The sequence below is a fragment of the Ovis canadensis genome, chromosome 3 (assembly GCF_042477335.2).
Source record: "Ovis canadensis isolate MfBH-ARS-UI-01 breed Bighorn chromosome 3, ARS-UI_OviCan_v2, whole genome shotgun sequence".
Lineage (NCBI taxonomy): Eukaryota > Metazoa > Chordata > Mammalia > Artiodactyla > Bovidae > Ovis > Ovis canadensis.
Genome location: NC_091247.1, coordinates 87,440,262 through 87,459,284, shown reverse-complemented (window position 1 = coordinate 87,459,284; position 19,023 = coordinate 87,440,262). Strand labels below are relative to the sequence as shown.

The 19,023-nt window shown below is 42.7% G+C and overlaps 1 protein-coding gene across 2 annotated transcripts in view; it reads left to right on the top strand.

Annotated features, from left to right (window-relative positions):
• Window positions 1–19,023, top strand: part of VIT (vitrin) — a 125,485-nt gene that overhangs the window by 37,679 nt on the left and 68,783 nt on the right. For both annotated transcript variants that reach the window (XM_069583542.1, XM_069583541.1), the window contains exons 3-4: window positions 4,259–4,324; window positions 17,474–17,630. In XM_069583542.1, coding sequence (XP_069439643.1) covers window positions 4,259–4,324; window positions 17,474–17,630 — 223 coding nt within the window. The remainder of the gene's footprint in view (window positions 1–4,258; window positions 4,325–17,473; window positions 17,631–19,023) is intronic.

Genomic DNA, 19,023 nt, shown 5'->3' with positions numbered 1-19,023 from the left:
TGCTCAGCTTTCTTCACAGTCCAACTCTCACATCCATACATGACCACAGGAAAAACCATAGCCTTGACTAGACGGACCTTAGTCAGCAAAGTAATGTCTCTGCTTTTGAATATGCTATCTAGGTTGGTCATAACTTTTCTTCCAAGGAGTAAGTGTCTTTTAATTTCATGGCTGCAGTTAGCATCTGCAGTGATTTTGGAGCCCAGAAAAATAAAGTCTGACACTGTTTCCACTGTTTCCCCATCTATTTCCCATGAAGTGATGGGACCGGATGCCATGATCTTTGTTTTCTGAATGTTGAGCTTTAAGCCAACTTTTTCACTCTCCTCTTCCACTTTCATCAAGAGGCTTTTTAGTTCCTCTTCACTTTCTGCCATAAGGGTGGTGTCATCTGCATATCTGAGGTTATTGATATTTCTCCTGGCAATATTGATTCCAGCTTGTGCTTCTTCCAGCCCAGCATTTCACATGATGTACTCTGCATAGAAGTTAAATAAGCAGGGTGACAATATACAGCCTTGATGTACTCCTTCTATTTGGAACCAGTCTGTTGTTCCATGTCCAGTTCTGACTGTTGCTTCCTGACCTGCATATAGGTTTCTCAAGAGGCAGGTCAGGTGATCTGGTATTCCCATCCCTTTCAGAATTTTCCACAGTTTTTTGTGATCCACACAGTCAAAGGCTTTGGGATAGTCAATAAAGCAGAAATAGATGTTTTTCTGTAACTCTGGGACATGTTCAACCTTTCATTACTTCCAGATTGCTATTAGAAATAATGCTCTGGTACCTCCTTGGTGGTCCAGACTCAGTGCTTCCCCTGTAGGAGGCGCAGGTTCTATCCCTGGTAGGAGAACCATGATCCTGCGTGCAGTGCTGTGCAGTTGAGAAAGAAAAAAGATAGAAAGGAAAAGAAATAATGCTGTAATGAACATCTTTTACATAAATCTAAATCTTTGTGTATATTTTTGATTCAGTTCAGTTGCTCAGTTGCGTCAGACTCTGTGCGACCGCACGGACTGCAGCACACCAGGCCTCCGTGTTCATCACCAGCTCCCAGAGTTTACTCAAATTCATGTCCATTGAGTCGGTGATGCCATCCAACCATCTCATCCTCTGTCGTCCCCTTTTCCTCCCATCTTCAATCTTTCCCAGCATCAGGGTTTTTCCAAAGAGTCAGCTCTTTGCATCAGGTGGCCAAGTATTGGAGTTTCAGCTTCAACATCAGTCCTTCCAATGAATATTCGGGACTGATTTCCTTTAGGATGGACTAGTTGGATCCTAGTTGGATATTTCTGATTATAAGTTGGGATACATTACTAGGTATATATTTTCTAGGACAAGGAATAGAAATGCTTTTTAAGGCTACTGAAATGTATTGCCCATGGCTTTCCAGAATGATTCTACCTCCTCAGAATTTACTAACTGTGTACTGGACTACCTTAATCCCAAATTCATGCCAGGAATAACTATAATCCTGAGTTCAATATTCAGTACACAATATGAGAAAATATAATGTCATTTTGCTTTAGCCTGCACTTTTTAAATCATTAATGAGATTTAACATTTTTCAAGCTAACTCATTTGTATTTTCTCTATAAATTATCTGGATGATAATGTATTTAAACTGTTGAAGTTTTAAGCTATTGCACCTCAGCCATATTAACCATCCTGATGGCCACACTAGTGAGAAAGAGAAGTAGAGGAAAATTTTTATTTGAAAAAATAATTTTAATATTTACTTTGTTTTGAAATGTCAAGCATGACTAGCGAAAGGTGAGAACTTTTCATGTTAATTGAAATTGGAACACTGAATTTTTTAAAACTGAGAAGTATTGTTGCAGAGTTGGTAAATCATGATTGCCCTGGAACTTCAGACTCTAGATTTGATCTCAAAGTCTCTAGATGCTAATGGCCTCAGTGGCCAGATAACTAACTATTCCCATGCAAGTGCTTTCAGACCTGTGTTCTGCTTTGACTTTGAAGTGAGCATCAGCCATCCGTCTCTGTGCTCTGTCTGTTCCTACGAACAGGAATACAAGACAGATTTTCCTCTCACTGCAATTCTACACGCAATAGAATTCCATTGCAATTCCAAAGTACCAAGAAGGGCCCTAATGATGAGGAATGAAGACTTGCTTCAGGGCACAAGCACCTTTGCAGCCTTACTGACCAGCCCTCCCCTTGAGGAGTGGTTTCTTGGCAGCTTTAATTAACAAGCATCTAAGCTGAGGGGAGGGCCTCTGTCTACCACTGAAAATAATGACTTTATTAACCACTGCTGTAAAACTGAACCCAGCTCTGCGTGTTTTCAGCCTGGAGGGTCTTGGGTGAGCAAAAGTGAGTGATGGGGTGGTCTTACTGAAATATTTATAGTCCTAATGATACTGAGACTTATAAACCACTTGCCACAGGCACACAGCCCCAGAAGGACAGAACTTGGTTTTCCACCAAGAACTGATAACCAAATTTATTACTATTTAGCTCTTTCTACTTAACTTGCATCATTTTTTCTATATATTTATTATCCTTTTTTTTTTAATTCTAGAATTCTAGCTATTTATTTTTGTGTATAAAATGAAGATGCGGTCTTTGGATAGACTTAAATGACACAGAGACTACTATAAAAATCAGACCTCCAGGACACTCACACCCACCCAAACCCCAGAAGTAAATAACACCTAAAAAATGTCTGCCTTGATTCTGCTTGGCTAGACTTTTGGTTTTCACTCAGTTCTCTTTTATGGTTCTGTTCTTGCAGGACATGGTATGTCAACTGTCCAGGCCTCAACGAGTGCTAGTCAGAACTGGGGATAATTCAGGAGGTACATCACTGGCACAGCCCAGCTAGAGAATCATAAGATATACAAAAATTTTTCTTAATCAACACTTGGTGACATTGCCACTTTTTCCTTCAAAGATAGTTGCCAATTAAAGAATTCCTAAGTCCTGATTTATGCCTTAATCAAGCATCTATGTTCTGTTAGATAAAAATTTTTAAAAGCACATAAAGTAGGAAGTAAAATGCCTGTTTTAATTATTCCACTGCCTCATGTTCACCTCCAGAATCCCAACTCCATCCAGAAAATGGGTTTCTCAAAAGAGTGGCTAAAATGGAAGTAAATTACAGCAGTACCATCTTTGGGTAGGTAAGGTAGAAGAATTCCTGGAGAGGAAGGAATAAGAATAGAGACTGAGTAGCCCTTTGAAAGGGAAAATGTGCTTTTCTGTTTACCAGTACAATTAGTGTAGATACAGAGGACTGAGAATTTTCAGACATTATTAATAAAAAATTGCTCTGAGAAACTTTCACAATATATGTCAAAAATTTAAGTGGGCATATCTTTCAGACAAGAAATTGTATTTGGAATGTTATCTTAAGGAAATAATAAGAAATCCATGCAGAGAGGAAGCTATTTATATTAAATAAGGGGTTGGCTAAATTATGATACATCCATGCACTGTAATATTTTGCAGGCAGTTAAGATTATTATGGGAGGAATGTTGAATGACTGAAAAAAAAAAAAGGTCTCTAGATATCTTTAAGTAGAAATACTGGGTTGGCCAAAAAGTTCGTGTGGATTTTTCCATAAGATGGTATCAAGAATGCCAATGAACTCTTTGGCCAAACTGATATGTTTATGACACCTTGTAAACAGTATAAGTATTATCAAAAGTTTGTTTAAAAGTACCCATATGAATACACACATACAGAAAAAGCCTGAAAATGCTGCGCTTTCGCTTCCATCTATATTTTCTGTAGTACTGTTTTTGTGCATTTTTTATACACTTCTACCAGCAATATCTATTATTTCAGTAATAAGAAAAAAACGGTCTATGTTATATTTTAAAAACACAAGGCTCAAAGGAAACTTAGTGTGGAACCGAAGAAAGAGCACAGGAAGGGCCTGGGTGCCCATCTCGCCTCTCTCACTCATTCCTGGGTCCAAGCAGAGCACTGGACTTCTCTAGACCTATGTTCCTGCCTTTGGAAAGTAAAGATGGTGGAGTCGGTGTGGTGGAATTTAGAGACAGCAAAACAAAGGACAGATAGCCAAGAGATATTTTTGAAAGGCCCTTTCAGCAGAGGCTAAGAAGAGCACAAATGATACATCTTATTTCCTCAACCATAAAATAAAGGGAAATTAGTTTTACTAATGAGAATACTTCACCATGTGATTGAAGCAAGTATAAAGGTCGAAAGAGAGCAAGTATTTAGTGAAATAATACTTATTAGATTTTTTGCATTTTCTTCATGTAGTTTTGCTGGTGACTGGAATACAATCTAATGAAGAAATGACGAAGAAAATGAAAAGGCCCAAATTCAGTAAGTAAAGCTGCAATTCCTCACGAGTACAAAACTTGTGTCTTCCATGTGGAAGACTGTCACACTTGTCTCAGTTAATTTGGAAAGTTTAGGGGTTTTTTTTTGTTTGTTTTGGGGTTGAGTTTTATTTTCTTAGCTCAATTACTTTGCACTCAGACTAATTAGTTATGATTCTTAGTACCCTTTTGACTGTAGCCCACCAGGCTCCTCTGTCCATTGGATTTTTCGGGCAAGAATACTGGAGTGGGTTGCCATTTCCTTCTCCAGAGGGTCTTCCTGATCCAGGAATTGAACCCATGTCTCCTGTGTCTCCTGCATTGGCAGGTGGATTCTTTACCCCCTGAGCCATCAGAGAAGTCCATTATTTGTTGTCTATTTTATTCCAAAAAGCATTTGAAATACAAGTTCTTATTTTAGGGTAGATATGTTTCACTATATTCAAAATGTACATACAAAGCCAGACAACACTGTGTCTCTATGACTAATCTGAAATAGGCATTTTTCTGCCATGGAAATGCTGTCTCAATTCCCCATACCAGAAAATTCAGTCTGGCTAATGCAAAAATCCAGCAAAGCTGCCCACCTTCCAGCATGCCCTGGGATCAGTAGGTAATCTCACGAAAAATTTCACACCCCATCAGTGATAAGACAAATAATTAATTTCATTTTTGGCTTCTAGTTAAGATTAGACAACAGAAAATCCAAAATAACCACAGATTAAATAAGACTGAAATTCCTTTCTCTCTCCTATAAACATAGTCTAGGCTTTTATGGACATTTCACAATCTTCAGGGACCCACGCTCCTTCCATTTTGCCGTTCTGCTTTTCCCAACATGGCTCTCAACTCATTGTCCAAAATAGCTACCCCAGCTCCATCCAGCATGTCCACATTCCAGTCAGTAGGAAGGGATGAAGAAGGTTACATATTTACTCCCTTTAAAGATAAGTCCAGGAAGTCAAATACACCACTTCGACTTAACTACCATTGACCAGCATTCAGGGAGAATAGAAATGTCTTGATTTCAAGAATCTACATGCCTCCTAAATGCAAGGTGTTCTATTATTAGGAAAGAAGAGAAAATAGATGTGTGTGGGGGGGGGAGTGGGGGGGGTGGGGGTGGGGGTGGGGGGTGGGGGTGGGGGGAGGGCGGGGGGGGTGACTAGCAGAATGGAACATAAATGGAAAATCTCACACTCAAATATTCTGAGCACACTGAACTACCTGGATGTGAATTTGTAGACTTGATGGAGGCTTGGATTAAGGTATATTTAAAAAGGACTATAAAAGAAAGACTTTAGGTACATTCAGTGTTCTGTGCTCTCTACAACAGAAACTTCTGTTTAGGCATTAGATTTAGGTGCCTTGAAATCAGCAACATTAAAATTCTGAAATAGAAAAAGAGATGTTTCACACAGCATTTTTTTTTCTGTTCCTTTAAGCCATTTGTGCACAACTTCCTGTTGAAATGAGACCAAAAGGGCAGCCATCCACAGCCTCCTAGCCTGAAATACTAAAAAGGAATTAGTTGTTTATTTATTCCTGTCAAGGCTGAGAGCCAAGAGAATTGGCCCAGGGGCAGATGTGTGTTCAAAACAGTGATTGAGCTAATATGGAGACAAATGCACACCCAAGTATGAATTCCTTTGGATTGTTTCCAGTATCTTCACTGACTCATATACAAAAATCATGAAAGATTCCATGATTACCATGACAACAGTTTTCAGTGACTATGAAAGTCTGTGCTAAACGAACCAAGGGGAAACCTCTTAGAGAGATCTCAAATGGATTGAATTTCTGATATGCTAAATTCTAACCTTATTCACAAAGTCTCCCTTTTGAGTCAATATATGCATGATGTTTTTTCTCTAATTAGAAACTCTGTCACAGTCATTAAAAAGGGGAGAAAAGATAGATGCAATGAGGTAACAGGATATTCCCAAAGTATGGTGATATCTGATTCTTTACCTCAGGAGTATTTCCAAATTGTAGTCTATAGCTTGAGGCCAAAGTAATTTTCACTTTTCTCTATTCAACGTTGTTAATCCGCCACTGGGGCAGGTGACTGATAGCAAGGGAGGCACATCATTCATTCATTTGACAAGTACTGATTTGGTGCCAGCCAAGTACCAGGTACTGTTAAACACTCAGATACAACAGTGATTGAGATTCAGACTTTGCCCTCACATAGCTCAAAATCGAGAGAGGAAGAAAGACAAGTCACCAGGCAACTATGATGTCTTATATAAATGCTAGGCCTTGGGAGCTAAAGGTACTCCAAGAATATAGAGAAAAAAAGTTACGTATCTGGGAGGGTTTCCTGGAGGAAGTGACACACCAACACTGATATCTGAAGGCCAAATAGGGATTGATCAGGCAAACATGAAGAGAAAAGAGTGTTATAAACAGAAAGAAAAAAAGCATCTCCAAGGCCTAAAGAATAGAAAGAGCTAAAAAATTAGTTTAGTATGACCGAGGTTTAGAGCGGGAGGCAAATGTGTTGAGATGAGAGATGGAGGCGCAAGCAGGCACCAGATCACAAAGAGCTTTGTTACTGTATCCAGCAATCTGCAGTTCAGCATGAGGGCAATGGGGAGCATTTCAGTGCAGGTTATTTAGGCTCCATTAGCAGAAATCCAAGGGCAATTTAAGGAGATTTTGGCAGGACAGGAAGTATCTCACAGAACCCAAGGCTGGAAGGGCAGATGGAACTCACTGGACTGTACCCTAGGCAGAAAGACCCCCAAAATTGGTGCCCCTACTCCTCTCTATATATCTGCCTCACTGCCCAAGCCCCTACCCGCCCACCCCACCCCCCACCAACTCTGCTTCATGCAGACCATGTCTCTCAGTCCTGATTTCAAATCCCTGGGAGAGAAACTCTTAACTGCAGCAGCGTAGGCTGGGAGGGTAGTTTTCAAAGAAGAGTAGAATGATTAGGGTTGTGTTAGGGAAGTAAAACAATCCTGCCAGCAAAAAGCAACAAAATCCCATTGTCCAAATATATGGAGAAGAGAGAGAACACAATATATTAGTGAGTTAGTAGTACACAGAGTTGTATTGGGTACAATTTTCTTCTGTCACTTGGCTTATCACATGACCTTACTTTATAAATCAAATCAAGTCTGACTCCAATTGCCAAGGGGTGAGATATTAAAGTTCCCTCATTAGTGGGCTTCCTCCCGCCCAGCTCCAGTCCTCGGGAGCCTTGTACAATCTACAACATTCAGGGAGAGCCTCTGCACTGTTCAGTGTCCAAACCCATGTTATTCCTAGAAGCTGAATAGCTCCCCTGTTACATAAGTGGTGGGATCTTGGAAATGTGGGGAAGCCTCATGCCTAAGGTTCTACCCAGAGGGGCACCACCCCAAGTATTGTCCCAAAGTGATGCTCACCCAAGACAACTGTTAGGGAACAGAGGCCTTTCCCTTACTGGGACCTACCCTCTCACTCCCATCTTCCAGTCATGGAAGGTCATTTTTCTCTCCATCACTCTTTGGACTGGCCAAGCCCAATCCCCTCAAACAAGGAGTATTTAGAGTACCTAATTCCCAAAGCCTTGAGGGAGGGTTGCCAGGTAACCCCTGCCCTCTCCCTTGCAACCATGAGCCCCAAATAGGAGAACACAAAAATCTGACTACCTTCTTGGAACAGTAAGAGGGGAAAATACAATAAAAATAAGCATAAGTTAGTATGAAAAAGGAAATGGCAACTCACTCCAGTAGTCTTGCCTGGGAAATCCCATGGACAAAGGAGCCTGGCAGGCTACAGTCCATGAGGTCGCAAAGAGTCAGACATGACTGAGCACACACACCAATGTCTTAGTAAATTACCCTGCTGTATGGTGCCGAGTAAGCTTTACTTTACTGTACAAAATGAGAGTTCTATCAAGTTTTTTTACACAGGTGACTTTTTCAAGGTTCTCATTTTCCTGCTATGTTTTGGAGCCATAGATCCAACCTTACCCACAGGCACGTCACTGATATATTTAATCAGCATAAACCTATTCACACAGTTTCTAACAAATGGCCAAAATGCGGTTGCATTTTTCTTGATCATTGAAGACTACAAATAAAGGTTGAAGGATTTAGTTGTGTTCATGAAACTCTTCTCCTAAAGTAGTCAAGATACCTTGTGGATTTTAAGGATTAACTTCATTTATGTGTAGATTCCACCTTCAAAAAAGGCTTTCTCTTCAACTCATGAGCTTTTTAGCCCATACTGTAATAAACACATCATACTTTTCCCCATAAGTTATGGGGAACAACTCTAGCAAAGTCCCTGACTGGCAGAGTTCCTATGCTAGAAAGAGAAAAGCTTTTAAGTTGCAAAATCTCTTCCATAGCGTTTCTACATGTAAGGAAGCCCCAGGAGAGCTCCAGAAGCAATCAGTTCAGTTCAGTTCAGTCACTCAGTCGTGTCCGACTCTTTGCAACCCTGTGAATCACAGCACGCCAGGCCTCCCTGTCCATCACCAACTCCCGGAGTTTACCCAAACTCATGTCCATTGGGTCGGTGATGCCATCTCATCCTCTGTTGTCCCCTTCTCCTCCTGCCCCCAATTCCTACCAGCATCAGAGTCTTTTCCAATGAGTCAACTCTTCGCATGAGGTAGCCAAAGTATTGGAGTTTCAGCTTTAGCATCAGTCCTTCCAAAGAACACCCAGGACTGATCTCCTTCAGAATGGACTGGTTGGATCTCCTTGCAGTCCAAGGGACTCTCAAGAGTCTTCTCCAACACCACAGTTCAAAAGCATCAATTCTTTGGTGCTCAGCTCTCTTCACAGTCCAACTCTCACATCCATACATGACCACTGGAAAAACCATAGCCTTGACTAGACAGACCTTTGTTGGTAAAGTAATATCTCTGCTTTTCAATATACTATCTAGGTTGGTCATAACTCTCCTTCCAAGGAGTAAGCGTCTTTTAATTTCATGAAGTCCAGAAGCAATGGACTTAGTCTAAAGTGGGGTCAGATGAGATAGTGTTACCAGGTGAGGGATGTGGTGACTAACTCCAACACATTATTGCCTGCCCATTCTGCAAAGTCTCTGACTTCACTGAGCACCTGATCTTACATAGGGTAAAATAAAATTGTGCACAGGAAAGCCTTCCTGGACTCAACAGCCACTGCCAACATACCAAAAACCAGTTTACATGGCTCCAGGGTATGCTACACTTCCTCTACTGTTGACTTACTGCACATTATTATAAGGGCTTAAAAAAAAATATATATATATATATATATATAATCTGTCTTTTCAACTAGATCAAAATCACCATGAACACATAATTAGTGCTCATTAGGTATTTGCTGGATGAATGGACAAACAGCAGAATGAAATAGAACAACAGCAGTGAAACAAAACACTACAAAATAAAGCAAAATGTGGTAAATGCTACAAAAGAATAACAAGGGGACTACAATAGGATTCAAAGGGCCTCCCGGGTGACACCAGTGGTGAAGAACTCACCTGCCAATGCAGAAGACATCAAAGACTTGGGTTCGATCCCTGGGTCAGGAAGATCTCCTGGAGCAGGGCATGGCAATTCACCCCAGTATTCTTGCCTGGAGAATCCCATGGACAGAGGAGCTTGGTGGGCCAGTCCATGGGGTCACAGAGAATCAGACACGACTGAAAAGACTTAGCATGCACATACAATAGGATTCATACTGGTTTCTTGAAGGAGTATTTGAGATAGGACATGAAAAATCAGTGGAATTTTACAGGCAGAGATAGATGGAAAGGCTTTCAAGGCTTTTCAGGCTTTCCATATATCATGAGTGAGATGGCATTGGGAAATAGTGAGTGGCATGATTTGGCTTAACTGTTGGGGCCTCACAGGAGATGCAGCTGGAAGATGGGTTAGGACTAGGTAACGTCAGTCTGAGAAGCTTTGTTCTTTGCCATTCTTCAAAGGGTGGAGACACGGAGAGTGCTCTGAGCAGGAAATCTACATGATGAAGCCAACAGTCAGCAAGATAAACAACAGCAAGATATTCCCTGCAGGCAGTGAAACCACATTCTGAAATATTTCCATTATATTGGAGTCTGTTGAAATAGTCTTAGCTTGGGGTGAAATGTATTACCTTTTATTCGCTTAGTTACCTCCAGTAAGTTAACCTTAATATCATGTAAAGCATGGAAATATTTTTGCAGTCGACCTTGAAAGGGTGGATAATTCCCAGAGGTACTACCTCAGTATGAGGAGGTAACTGTTCTGCTGCTGCTGCTGCTGCTGCTGCTAAGTCGCTTCAGTTGTGTCTGACTCTGTGCGACCCCATAGACGGCAGCCCACCAGGTTCTGCCATCCCTGGGATTCTCCAGGCAAGAACACTGGAGTGGGTCTCCATTTCCTCTCCAAGGCATGAAAGTGAAAAGTGAAAGTGAAGTCACTCAGTCGTGTTCGACCCTTAGCAACCCCATGGACTGCAGCCTACCAGGCTATCTCAGTCCATGGGATTTTCCAGCGAGAATACTGGAGTGGGGTGCCATTGCCTTCTCCGGTAACTGTTCTGGGACTTGGTTATTGATTGTATCGGCGCTGTTGACGACATATGGCCCTGTGCGTGTAGGAGTTAGTATAGCACACACACAGCTTCCTCACTGAGCTCATATGTTGTCAGCCATAGCAACTGGTAAGCAACCCACAATGTTTTCTTGCTCTTTAGGTGTTGGTACCAAGAACACACTTGGTTCCAACACGAGTGTCTTCACACAGATTGGTGCATGTGCCCTCTCTCAAACCATGAAAAAGGAAATGGATTGACTTCTAGTCCTCCTTCTGGTGTGTAGGTGAGAAAGAAAGCCGACTCTCTGCTACAGACTTTTACTTGAATAAATTCTACCATGGCAATCCTCAGAAATAATAGGCAAAGAATGCAAGGAAAATTGCACTAGAAGAGTTGCCTTGCAAGTGTTAGGGATAAATGCACAGATGTGTACAGATACACACAAATGCACACTAACACACCCACACAGACAACCTATTTACAAGACATTTCCTGTATTCACCCACTGCTGCTGCTGCTGCTGCTAAGTCGCTTCAGTCATGTCTGACTCCGTGTGAGCCCATAGACGGCAGCCCACCAGGCTCCACCATCCCTTGGATTCTCCAGGCAAGAACACTGGAGTGGGTTGCCATTTCCTTCTCCAATGTATGAAAGTGAAAAGTGAAAGTGAAGTCGCTCAGTTGTGTCTGACTCTTAGTGACCCCATGGACTGCAGCCCACCAGGCTTCTCAGTCCATGGGGTTTTCCAAGCAAGAGTACTGAAGTAGGTTGCCATTGCCTTCTCCGATTCACCCACTAGTGGTTGTCAATGATCTTTAAGTTCAGAAAAGCCTTGCAGGATTAGAGAAGGGAGGCAACAATTTAGCTCCTTCTCTTCAGTAGTGGGAGAAGCAACCAAGTGGAGCTGGCAAAGCTATGTGCCTGGAGCCCCAGCGTGCAAGTTCAGGGCCTGGCTCTGTTACTTGGCACCTGAGCTTGAACAAGCAAACTTCTCTCTCTGGAAAATAAGGACAATATGCCTCTCAGGGTTTTTTAAGAATCAAGTGAAAATCGTGTGTTACAGTCCTTTCTAAATTAAAAGTGGGTTACTTTTAGGGACATCCTGGCAGTCCAGTGGTTAAGACTCCACACCCCCCACTGCAGGCAACATGTTCTATCCCTGGTCAGGGAACTAAGCTCTCATATGCCTTGTGGTGCAGCCAAAAACAATTTTGAAGAGTCGGTTATTTTTAGACATACAAATTTCTGCAATTGCCCAAAAGCTGTGTCACCACAGGCATATTAACCTCTGTCATTCAACCACTCTTTTATCTGTGGTGTATGGGTGAAGGTGTTTTCTCAAGGCTGACAAAAACACTAGCTTCTAGGACCAATATTTATAGGCTTTTTGACATGCTTAGAGCTGCAGACTTGGATTTATTTATTGAGGCAAGTGTCTATGACTGCTTTGTCTTTATAAACCCTTTTCATCACACATCCTAGGTTTCCCTCAACTGTTGCATCCAGAGAAATCTTTTATACAAAGGGGAAAATACTTATTTAACCCCCAATACTCCCCATGGAGGGGACTATGGAAAGGCCTTAAAGATTTTGGAATTTTTCCTCAAGGCAGCAAAAAGGTACTGATAGCTTTTGACCAAAGATTCAACATGGTCATCTAGCAATCACACTCCTGGGTATATATCTGGACAAAACTGTAATTCAGAAAGATACATGCATCCTTACATTCATAGCAGCACCATTTACAATAGCCAAAATATGCAAACAACCTAGATGTCCACCAATAGATGAATGGATAGAGAAAATGTGGTGTGTCCCTATATATATATATTATGGAATACTACTCAGCCATAAAAAGAGTTAAATAATGCCATTTGCAGCAACATAGATGGATGTAGAGATTATCATCCTAAGTGAAGTGAGTCAGATAGAGAAAGACAGATACCATAGATATCACCCATATGCGGAATCTCAGATATGACGCAAATGAACTTATCAGTGAAAGAGAAACAGACTCACAGAGATGGAGAGCAGACTTGTGCTTGCCAAGAGGGGGAGGAGGTGAGCGAGGGAAGGACTGCGCATCTGGGGTTGGCAGGTGCAAACTATTATGTATAGGATGGCGGCTTCCCTGATGGCTCACTGGAAGAGTCCACGTGCCAGTGCAGGAAATGTGGGTTTGATCCCTAGTCCAGGAAGGTCCCACATGCCTCAGAGCAACTAAGCATGTGCTCCACAAGAGAAGGCACCCAACAAGAAGCCTGAGAACCACAACCGGGGAGTAGCCCTCACTCACCGCAACTGGGGAAAGGCCCAGGCAGTAACAGAGGCCCAGTGCAGCCTGAATAAATAAATAAAAATTTTAAAAAATGATTATGTATAGGATGGATAAACAGTAAGTTCCTCCCATATAGCACAGGGAACTATACTCAATATCCTGTGATAAATGATAATTGAAAAGAATACATATATGTATAACTGAATCACTTTGCTGTACAACAGAAATATGACATTTAAAATCAACTATACTTCAGTAGCATAGATTTTTTTAAAAAGATTCAACATGGTCAAAGACTGTTTAAGCAAAACGGAAAAGAATCTTTGCAAAAGAATTTGCTGCCAAGGAAGAATTAACATGATCTGGTCACTGGTGTCAGGATCAAGGAGAAGGAAGCTTTCATCTTAAAATTTTATTTGGTGGTCATTTTGTCTCATTAACGTTTTTGCATGATTTTCTTAAAAATAGAATTTTACTCTAGTTGAATTTCACAATCCAACAAAATTAAGTTTCAGATCAAAACTGCTTATGCATAAGTGCTTTTATGTTATAATAATTCTTTCTCATTAACAGCCAGGAGGCAAGCTTATAACAGCCTTCTCTAATTGATGAAATTTGTTTTCCCGAAGCGATGTGGTTCGCCTGGAAAACCACATTCACTGAAAAGATGAATGGAAAATAAGCAGGAGATTATAGAGTTTGATTTGGCCTCTACATCATTGGCTTATTGTATGTGACATCATCCAATAATCACTCTATTATTAGGTCAGGCAGAAAACCCAACTTAGAGCAGAAATATCTGCAGTTGTGCCTCTAAGATCCCAATGTTGCCTGAAAGTGGAGGCTCAGACAGTACCGGTTTTGCTTCTGAGATCAGTACAGCAGACCCAGTGCCTCAGGGAACAACACCTAAAAGTTATCTTCAGTTCTTGCCAGCTGGGTTGCAAGTGGCTCTCGTTTCCCTGTGTCTAGTGCCAAGGTCCTCTGGGAAGAACAGATTCTGAGATGCCCTGATGTGAGTTCCCTCGAGAAAATGATAACAGCCCTGAAAAGGCGAGGTAACCTTAAGGAATCATATGAGGTGGGAGCAGAGCAAATGGCCGGGAAACAGGTCTCTGAGCAGCTTCCCCTCGAGTAGTTCCGGGCTTCCCCAGGAGCTCTGTAACTTCAGCCCTGGGTTCTCTCGCTTCCACTCACAAAAGTACACTCAGAAAGGAATGAAATCAAGCATATATAGTCAAGCACATTGGAAGAACAGGTTGCAATGACAAAGCATGTTTAAAGGTCAAATATTTGTTCAATTTGTACAGAAAATTAAGCTGGAGAGAGTGAGCTAATTACAATTTCAGAGTGATGGCCAAAATCATTGGAAAATGTAATATCTAAATCCAGCCAACAAGAAGCAGTCATTTGCATCTTTTTGAGTATATGGGAATCACAGTTTATTCCTTTACAGTGTTTTCCCAGTTATTTGTGAAGTAGTCTGTTTTCTTGCAACCTTCTAAGAATCTTCCATCCATCCACTTAAGGCCCAAATGAAACGATTTATCTCTGGATTTCCTCTGCATACTTTTGAACTATCCCACTTTACAGCTGACAGTTAACAGATGCAAACTACTATGAATAGGATGGGGGCTTCCCTGGTGGCTCATGCACGGCACACAGGTTTGATCCCTAGTCTGGGAAGATCCCACATGCCTTCCCGGAACTTTTCCTGTTCTCTCTTCCTCCTCTGTGGGTTAGGTTCATGTTCATCTATCTTTGTGTTTCCTCTCACAAGTGCGGAAATAATCTTTCCTTCAGAGGAGAAGTCAACATTAAGGCAGCTCAAGAAGTATCTGCCTCAGGTCTGAAGGGAGCAAGGAGGCACTGATTTGGCAAGTAAGGCTCAGGGGACAGTGAACGGAACATCTTCCAAAGTACACTAGTGTACATGCTTGATTTCATTTTATCTCTCCTCCCCCTATCGTGAGGTGAGTTAATTCACCAGTTGCTAACCCAACTGGATGCAGATAAAACAGATCTTATTGAAGGGACTGCCCCAGCCTTTGTGAAAGCAAGACAAACAAGCAAACAAATCCCCCCAAAGGAAGGGGCTAGTTGAGGGTGGGAATTGATGAGCAGGAAGCAAAATATTCCCGTGTGACGCTTTTCCCCTTGTCATTCTAAGCCAACTATTCCGTGGAAAATTCTCCTGCCTGGGCACCTGTCTTGCTGTAGGTTCGATCACTGTATGGCACTCAGGCAACAAGCTTCTCCATAGCACTCATTCACAACTCCAGAAGAGTCGGGTTGGCCTACTAGGAGGTCCAAAACCTCAAGATGCCAAAGTCACACCCACACGGAATCCCAGGGCACAGAGCTGTCACTTCCTATTTCACACAACTAAGAGCCTAGAGGGAATGCTTTCATTTTCTTTGCATCCAAGGGAGGAGCTGCATTCAAGAATGGGGCAGTGATCTGCAGAAGGGAGGAGAGTTGAACGCATTTAGTTATACACCCAGTGATCCGACAATTAACCAGTTTAAGGAGAGGCTACACAGGAATCTTCCATCCTTAAATTGTCTCTTTAAAACAGTGCTCCCAGACTCAAAATAGTCCATGCAGCCTTGAGTATCAGGGTTTAAAAGAATGGAAGATAAAAAGAAAATAACTGGAGAGGAAGCAGCCTGTGGTGGGGAGAATGAAACCACAAAACTGTTTTAAGCGTGGCACTCCCCTCTTCCATGGGGACCACAAATTGTTTTAGCCTGTGATCACACTCAGCCCCCGGGCTCCCAGGAGGACTTGCATGCTGGCCCAGCCCTGTGTGGCCAGGACTGTCTGGGAGGGGTGTTTAGGAAAAGAGCGGGAGCTCTAACTTCAGTCCTCTCTCCAGTCTGAAGGAAACACAGCTCTGATCCATTCAGGTATAAAAGAGTTAAAAAAAAAAAAAAGTACATTTTGGATACAGCTGGAAACCATTAACAACTCTGAGAGCATCTCAGTAACCCAGTTAGAGGATGGGTGGCCTGGCAGAGATCCGGAACCTATGTTTGTAATCACTGACTCTCAGCACTGGGCGGGGCTTTCTTTCCACCTCCCACCCAATGGAGACATCCCATCTTCAACTGTTCAGTCCCTGCCTGCCCCTTCCTTCAAGGGCAACTTCATTTACTAGAAAGTTCTTTTTAGCCCCAAAAAAGAAAAGGCTCCATAGAAACCTCCCCTTCAGTTTTTGCTCAGTCCTACTTGTGACTTGCCTCCAAATGTTCGCCTTGTTATGTCCAAACACCCCCTCTCTGCCAGGCAGCTGTCGCATTTGGTGGTTTCCAGTTCCCTCATGCTTACTCTTTGAATGGTTGTTTGTGTTTCAGAGTCTCTTCTAGAGAATACATTCCTAGCTCCCGGGCATCAGTATAGGATCTTCTAGGAGGCCTTTTCATTCAGGAGTTTTGGAGGGAAATTTTTTCAGGGAAGACGCAGCCACACCCCCCTTTTAGGTACTGCCACTAGAGCCTCTACATCATCTTATCCCTAAGCAAGTTTGGGGCTCCAGCAGCCTTGCCAACTGACTACTGCTAGGCTGGCTATGGCGTCACAAGGCCCAAGAGGAGGGAGGCTAAATGAATGGGCTTCTCCAGGATGCCCAACAGGGCAGTCCCCAGCTTTCCACTGAGCCTTGAGGAAGAGGAGGAAAGATGACTCCTACCTTGTCCCTGGAGCTAGGACCCAGCCTCAAGGACCAAGACAAAAGATCACTTTCAGTATCTATCTCCCCAGTTCAAAAACTCTCCAACGAGTCCCACCTCATTCACAGAACACAAGCACTCAAGCTGCCTCCTCCTGGCCTGGCCCTGCCCATCCCTGTGCTCCCCCAGCTGGGGTCTTGGCTGCAGTAGGCCCACCTTTTCCTAGCCAGTCCTGACCCAAAGCCCATGCTCTCTAACTCGCCCTTCCCGAACACCTTTCCTTCCTCCTGCGAGGTTTTCTGAACATTTCCTCTTTTCCTGGGCTAGCTCCAGAGCATCTGAAAAAGCCGTATTCTCCAGCTGTGCACTCACACTGACATTTCTGGCCACTGGAGGTGGGTCTTTTCCCAGAGTTCTCTACTCCAGTTAATTAACTGTTCGATTAAGCACAGGAATGAGCCTCTTGTTCTTGCTCTCAGCAGGTTAAATGCAATGGACAGTGATTGCTCTTTTGGCCTGAGGAATGTCCTAATTACCTCTCTGCTTTCATTATACAGAGGGGATCCAGGGTCAGCTCAGGCTCTGGCTTTTAGAGATCAAGTAAATGAATAGTTATAACCTAACAGTCACCCCATATATAAGCTGCTACCACAAGGTGTAATCTTGACTTCATTTTGCATTCCCAGCTGTGCCTCAGATCAGTTGTGATGTGAGAGCTGGGAAGATAACGAATGTCGAGTTCATCGTGAAGTGTCCGCCAGGATGCCAAGACCCCAGGTACCACGTTTACGGCACTGACGTCTATGCTTCCTATTCTAGCGTGTGCGGCGCTGCAGTTCACAGGTGGGCAACACTGAGTTACTTAAGAACCTGGCATCAGGGTGTGGGCGGGGAGCGCCGGGCGCAGGGTCGCCTGATTAGCAAGCAAAACTAGACAACTTTAAATGAGCATTCTGTGTTTTATCTAGCAGCCCTATCCCAGAGGATGACCCAGAATCTGTGCATGGCCCTGGCTCTCCTTGCAAATCTCTCTAGAAAGGAGAACTGATTTCTCCTTACACATGAATGAGAGGGGAGGAGAATCCTACTCTTTTGTGTCAACGAAGAACACAAAAGTTCTTGATGATGTAAAAAAATATTTTCTACCTGCCTGTGCTGGGCAAGGAAATAATAGGGATATAACTAAGGAAGGCCCAGAGGTTTAGAGAAGACATGTCACAGCTCTGGTTGATGGCTGGAGACAAATGGGAACAGGAAACAGTGAAAAGGAGGGTGACAGGTGGTCCTGACTGGTCAGCTGTTGGTTTGGGATCCAGGAAGAAGGAAGTATGACTATGTCACTGCCTAAATGAGGCAGGCGTGACCTTTGCAGAAGCCTCACACCTCTTTCACTTAGGCTTGGAGTCAAAACACAGGGGAAGGAATGTTTACTGAATATGTTCGATAATAAGGCTGATGGGTGGATGTCCGGCCCTCTACCTGTGTTGTCTAATTCAGCCCCCACAACTCCCCTGCATGCTATCTACCACTGTCATCCACCTCTTAAAGGTGAAGAGAGGTTGAATAGCCTTTCTAAAGCCACACCATTGAAAAATAGCAGAGTGGGGATTCAAACTCAAGTCAGTACTCCCGCTTCTATTCACTACCCAGCACTGCTTTGAGATGCGGCTCTAAAGTTTGGGCTTGGCCGCCAGATACTAGCTTAAGTTTCTTACTTATTCAAGCCTGTGGCATCTTTTCGCTTTTCTTTATTTGCAGGCCAGTCACTTGATTGTTCAGTTGTATCTCTGCCAGAGAGAGGGGAGACTAAAATTCATTCCCTTTCAAGGTGTCTAGGCAGTAGTCTCTCTGAAATTTGCAGAAGCAATGAAAAAATTCTCTGCCTAAAATAAGACTTAAGAGTTACTAATTGACTTTGTCAGCCATACTCTTTTTCCCATCAGCACAGAGAGATGAAGAGCTACCTGGTTTTTCAATGAGAGGGGGGATACAAAAGCTCTACTAAGGATAAATAGAGGAACATTAAAGAAACAAACACCAAATTCTACTCAACTCCAAGCTATGAGATAAAAATATTTTGCTTTCACCTTGAAATCAATTTTGTGCAGCAAGGCAATATGCAAATCTACACGTGAATACACACACACTTATGCTTGGCCCCACAGGATCACTTGTTCAAACACTCATGCCTCCTACCTGTGTTTGAACACACGTGTGTGCTTACACACACCCTGAC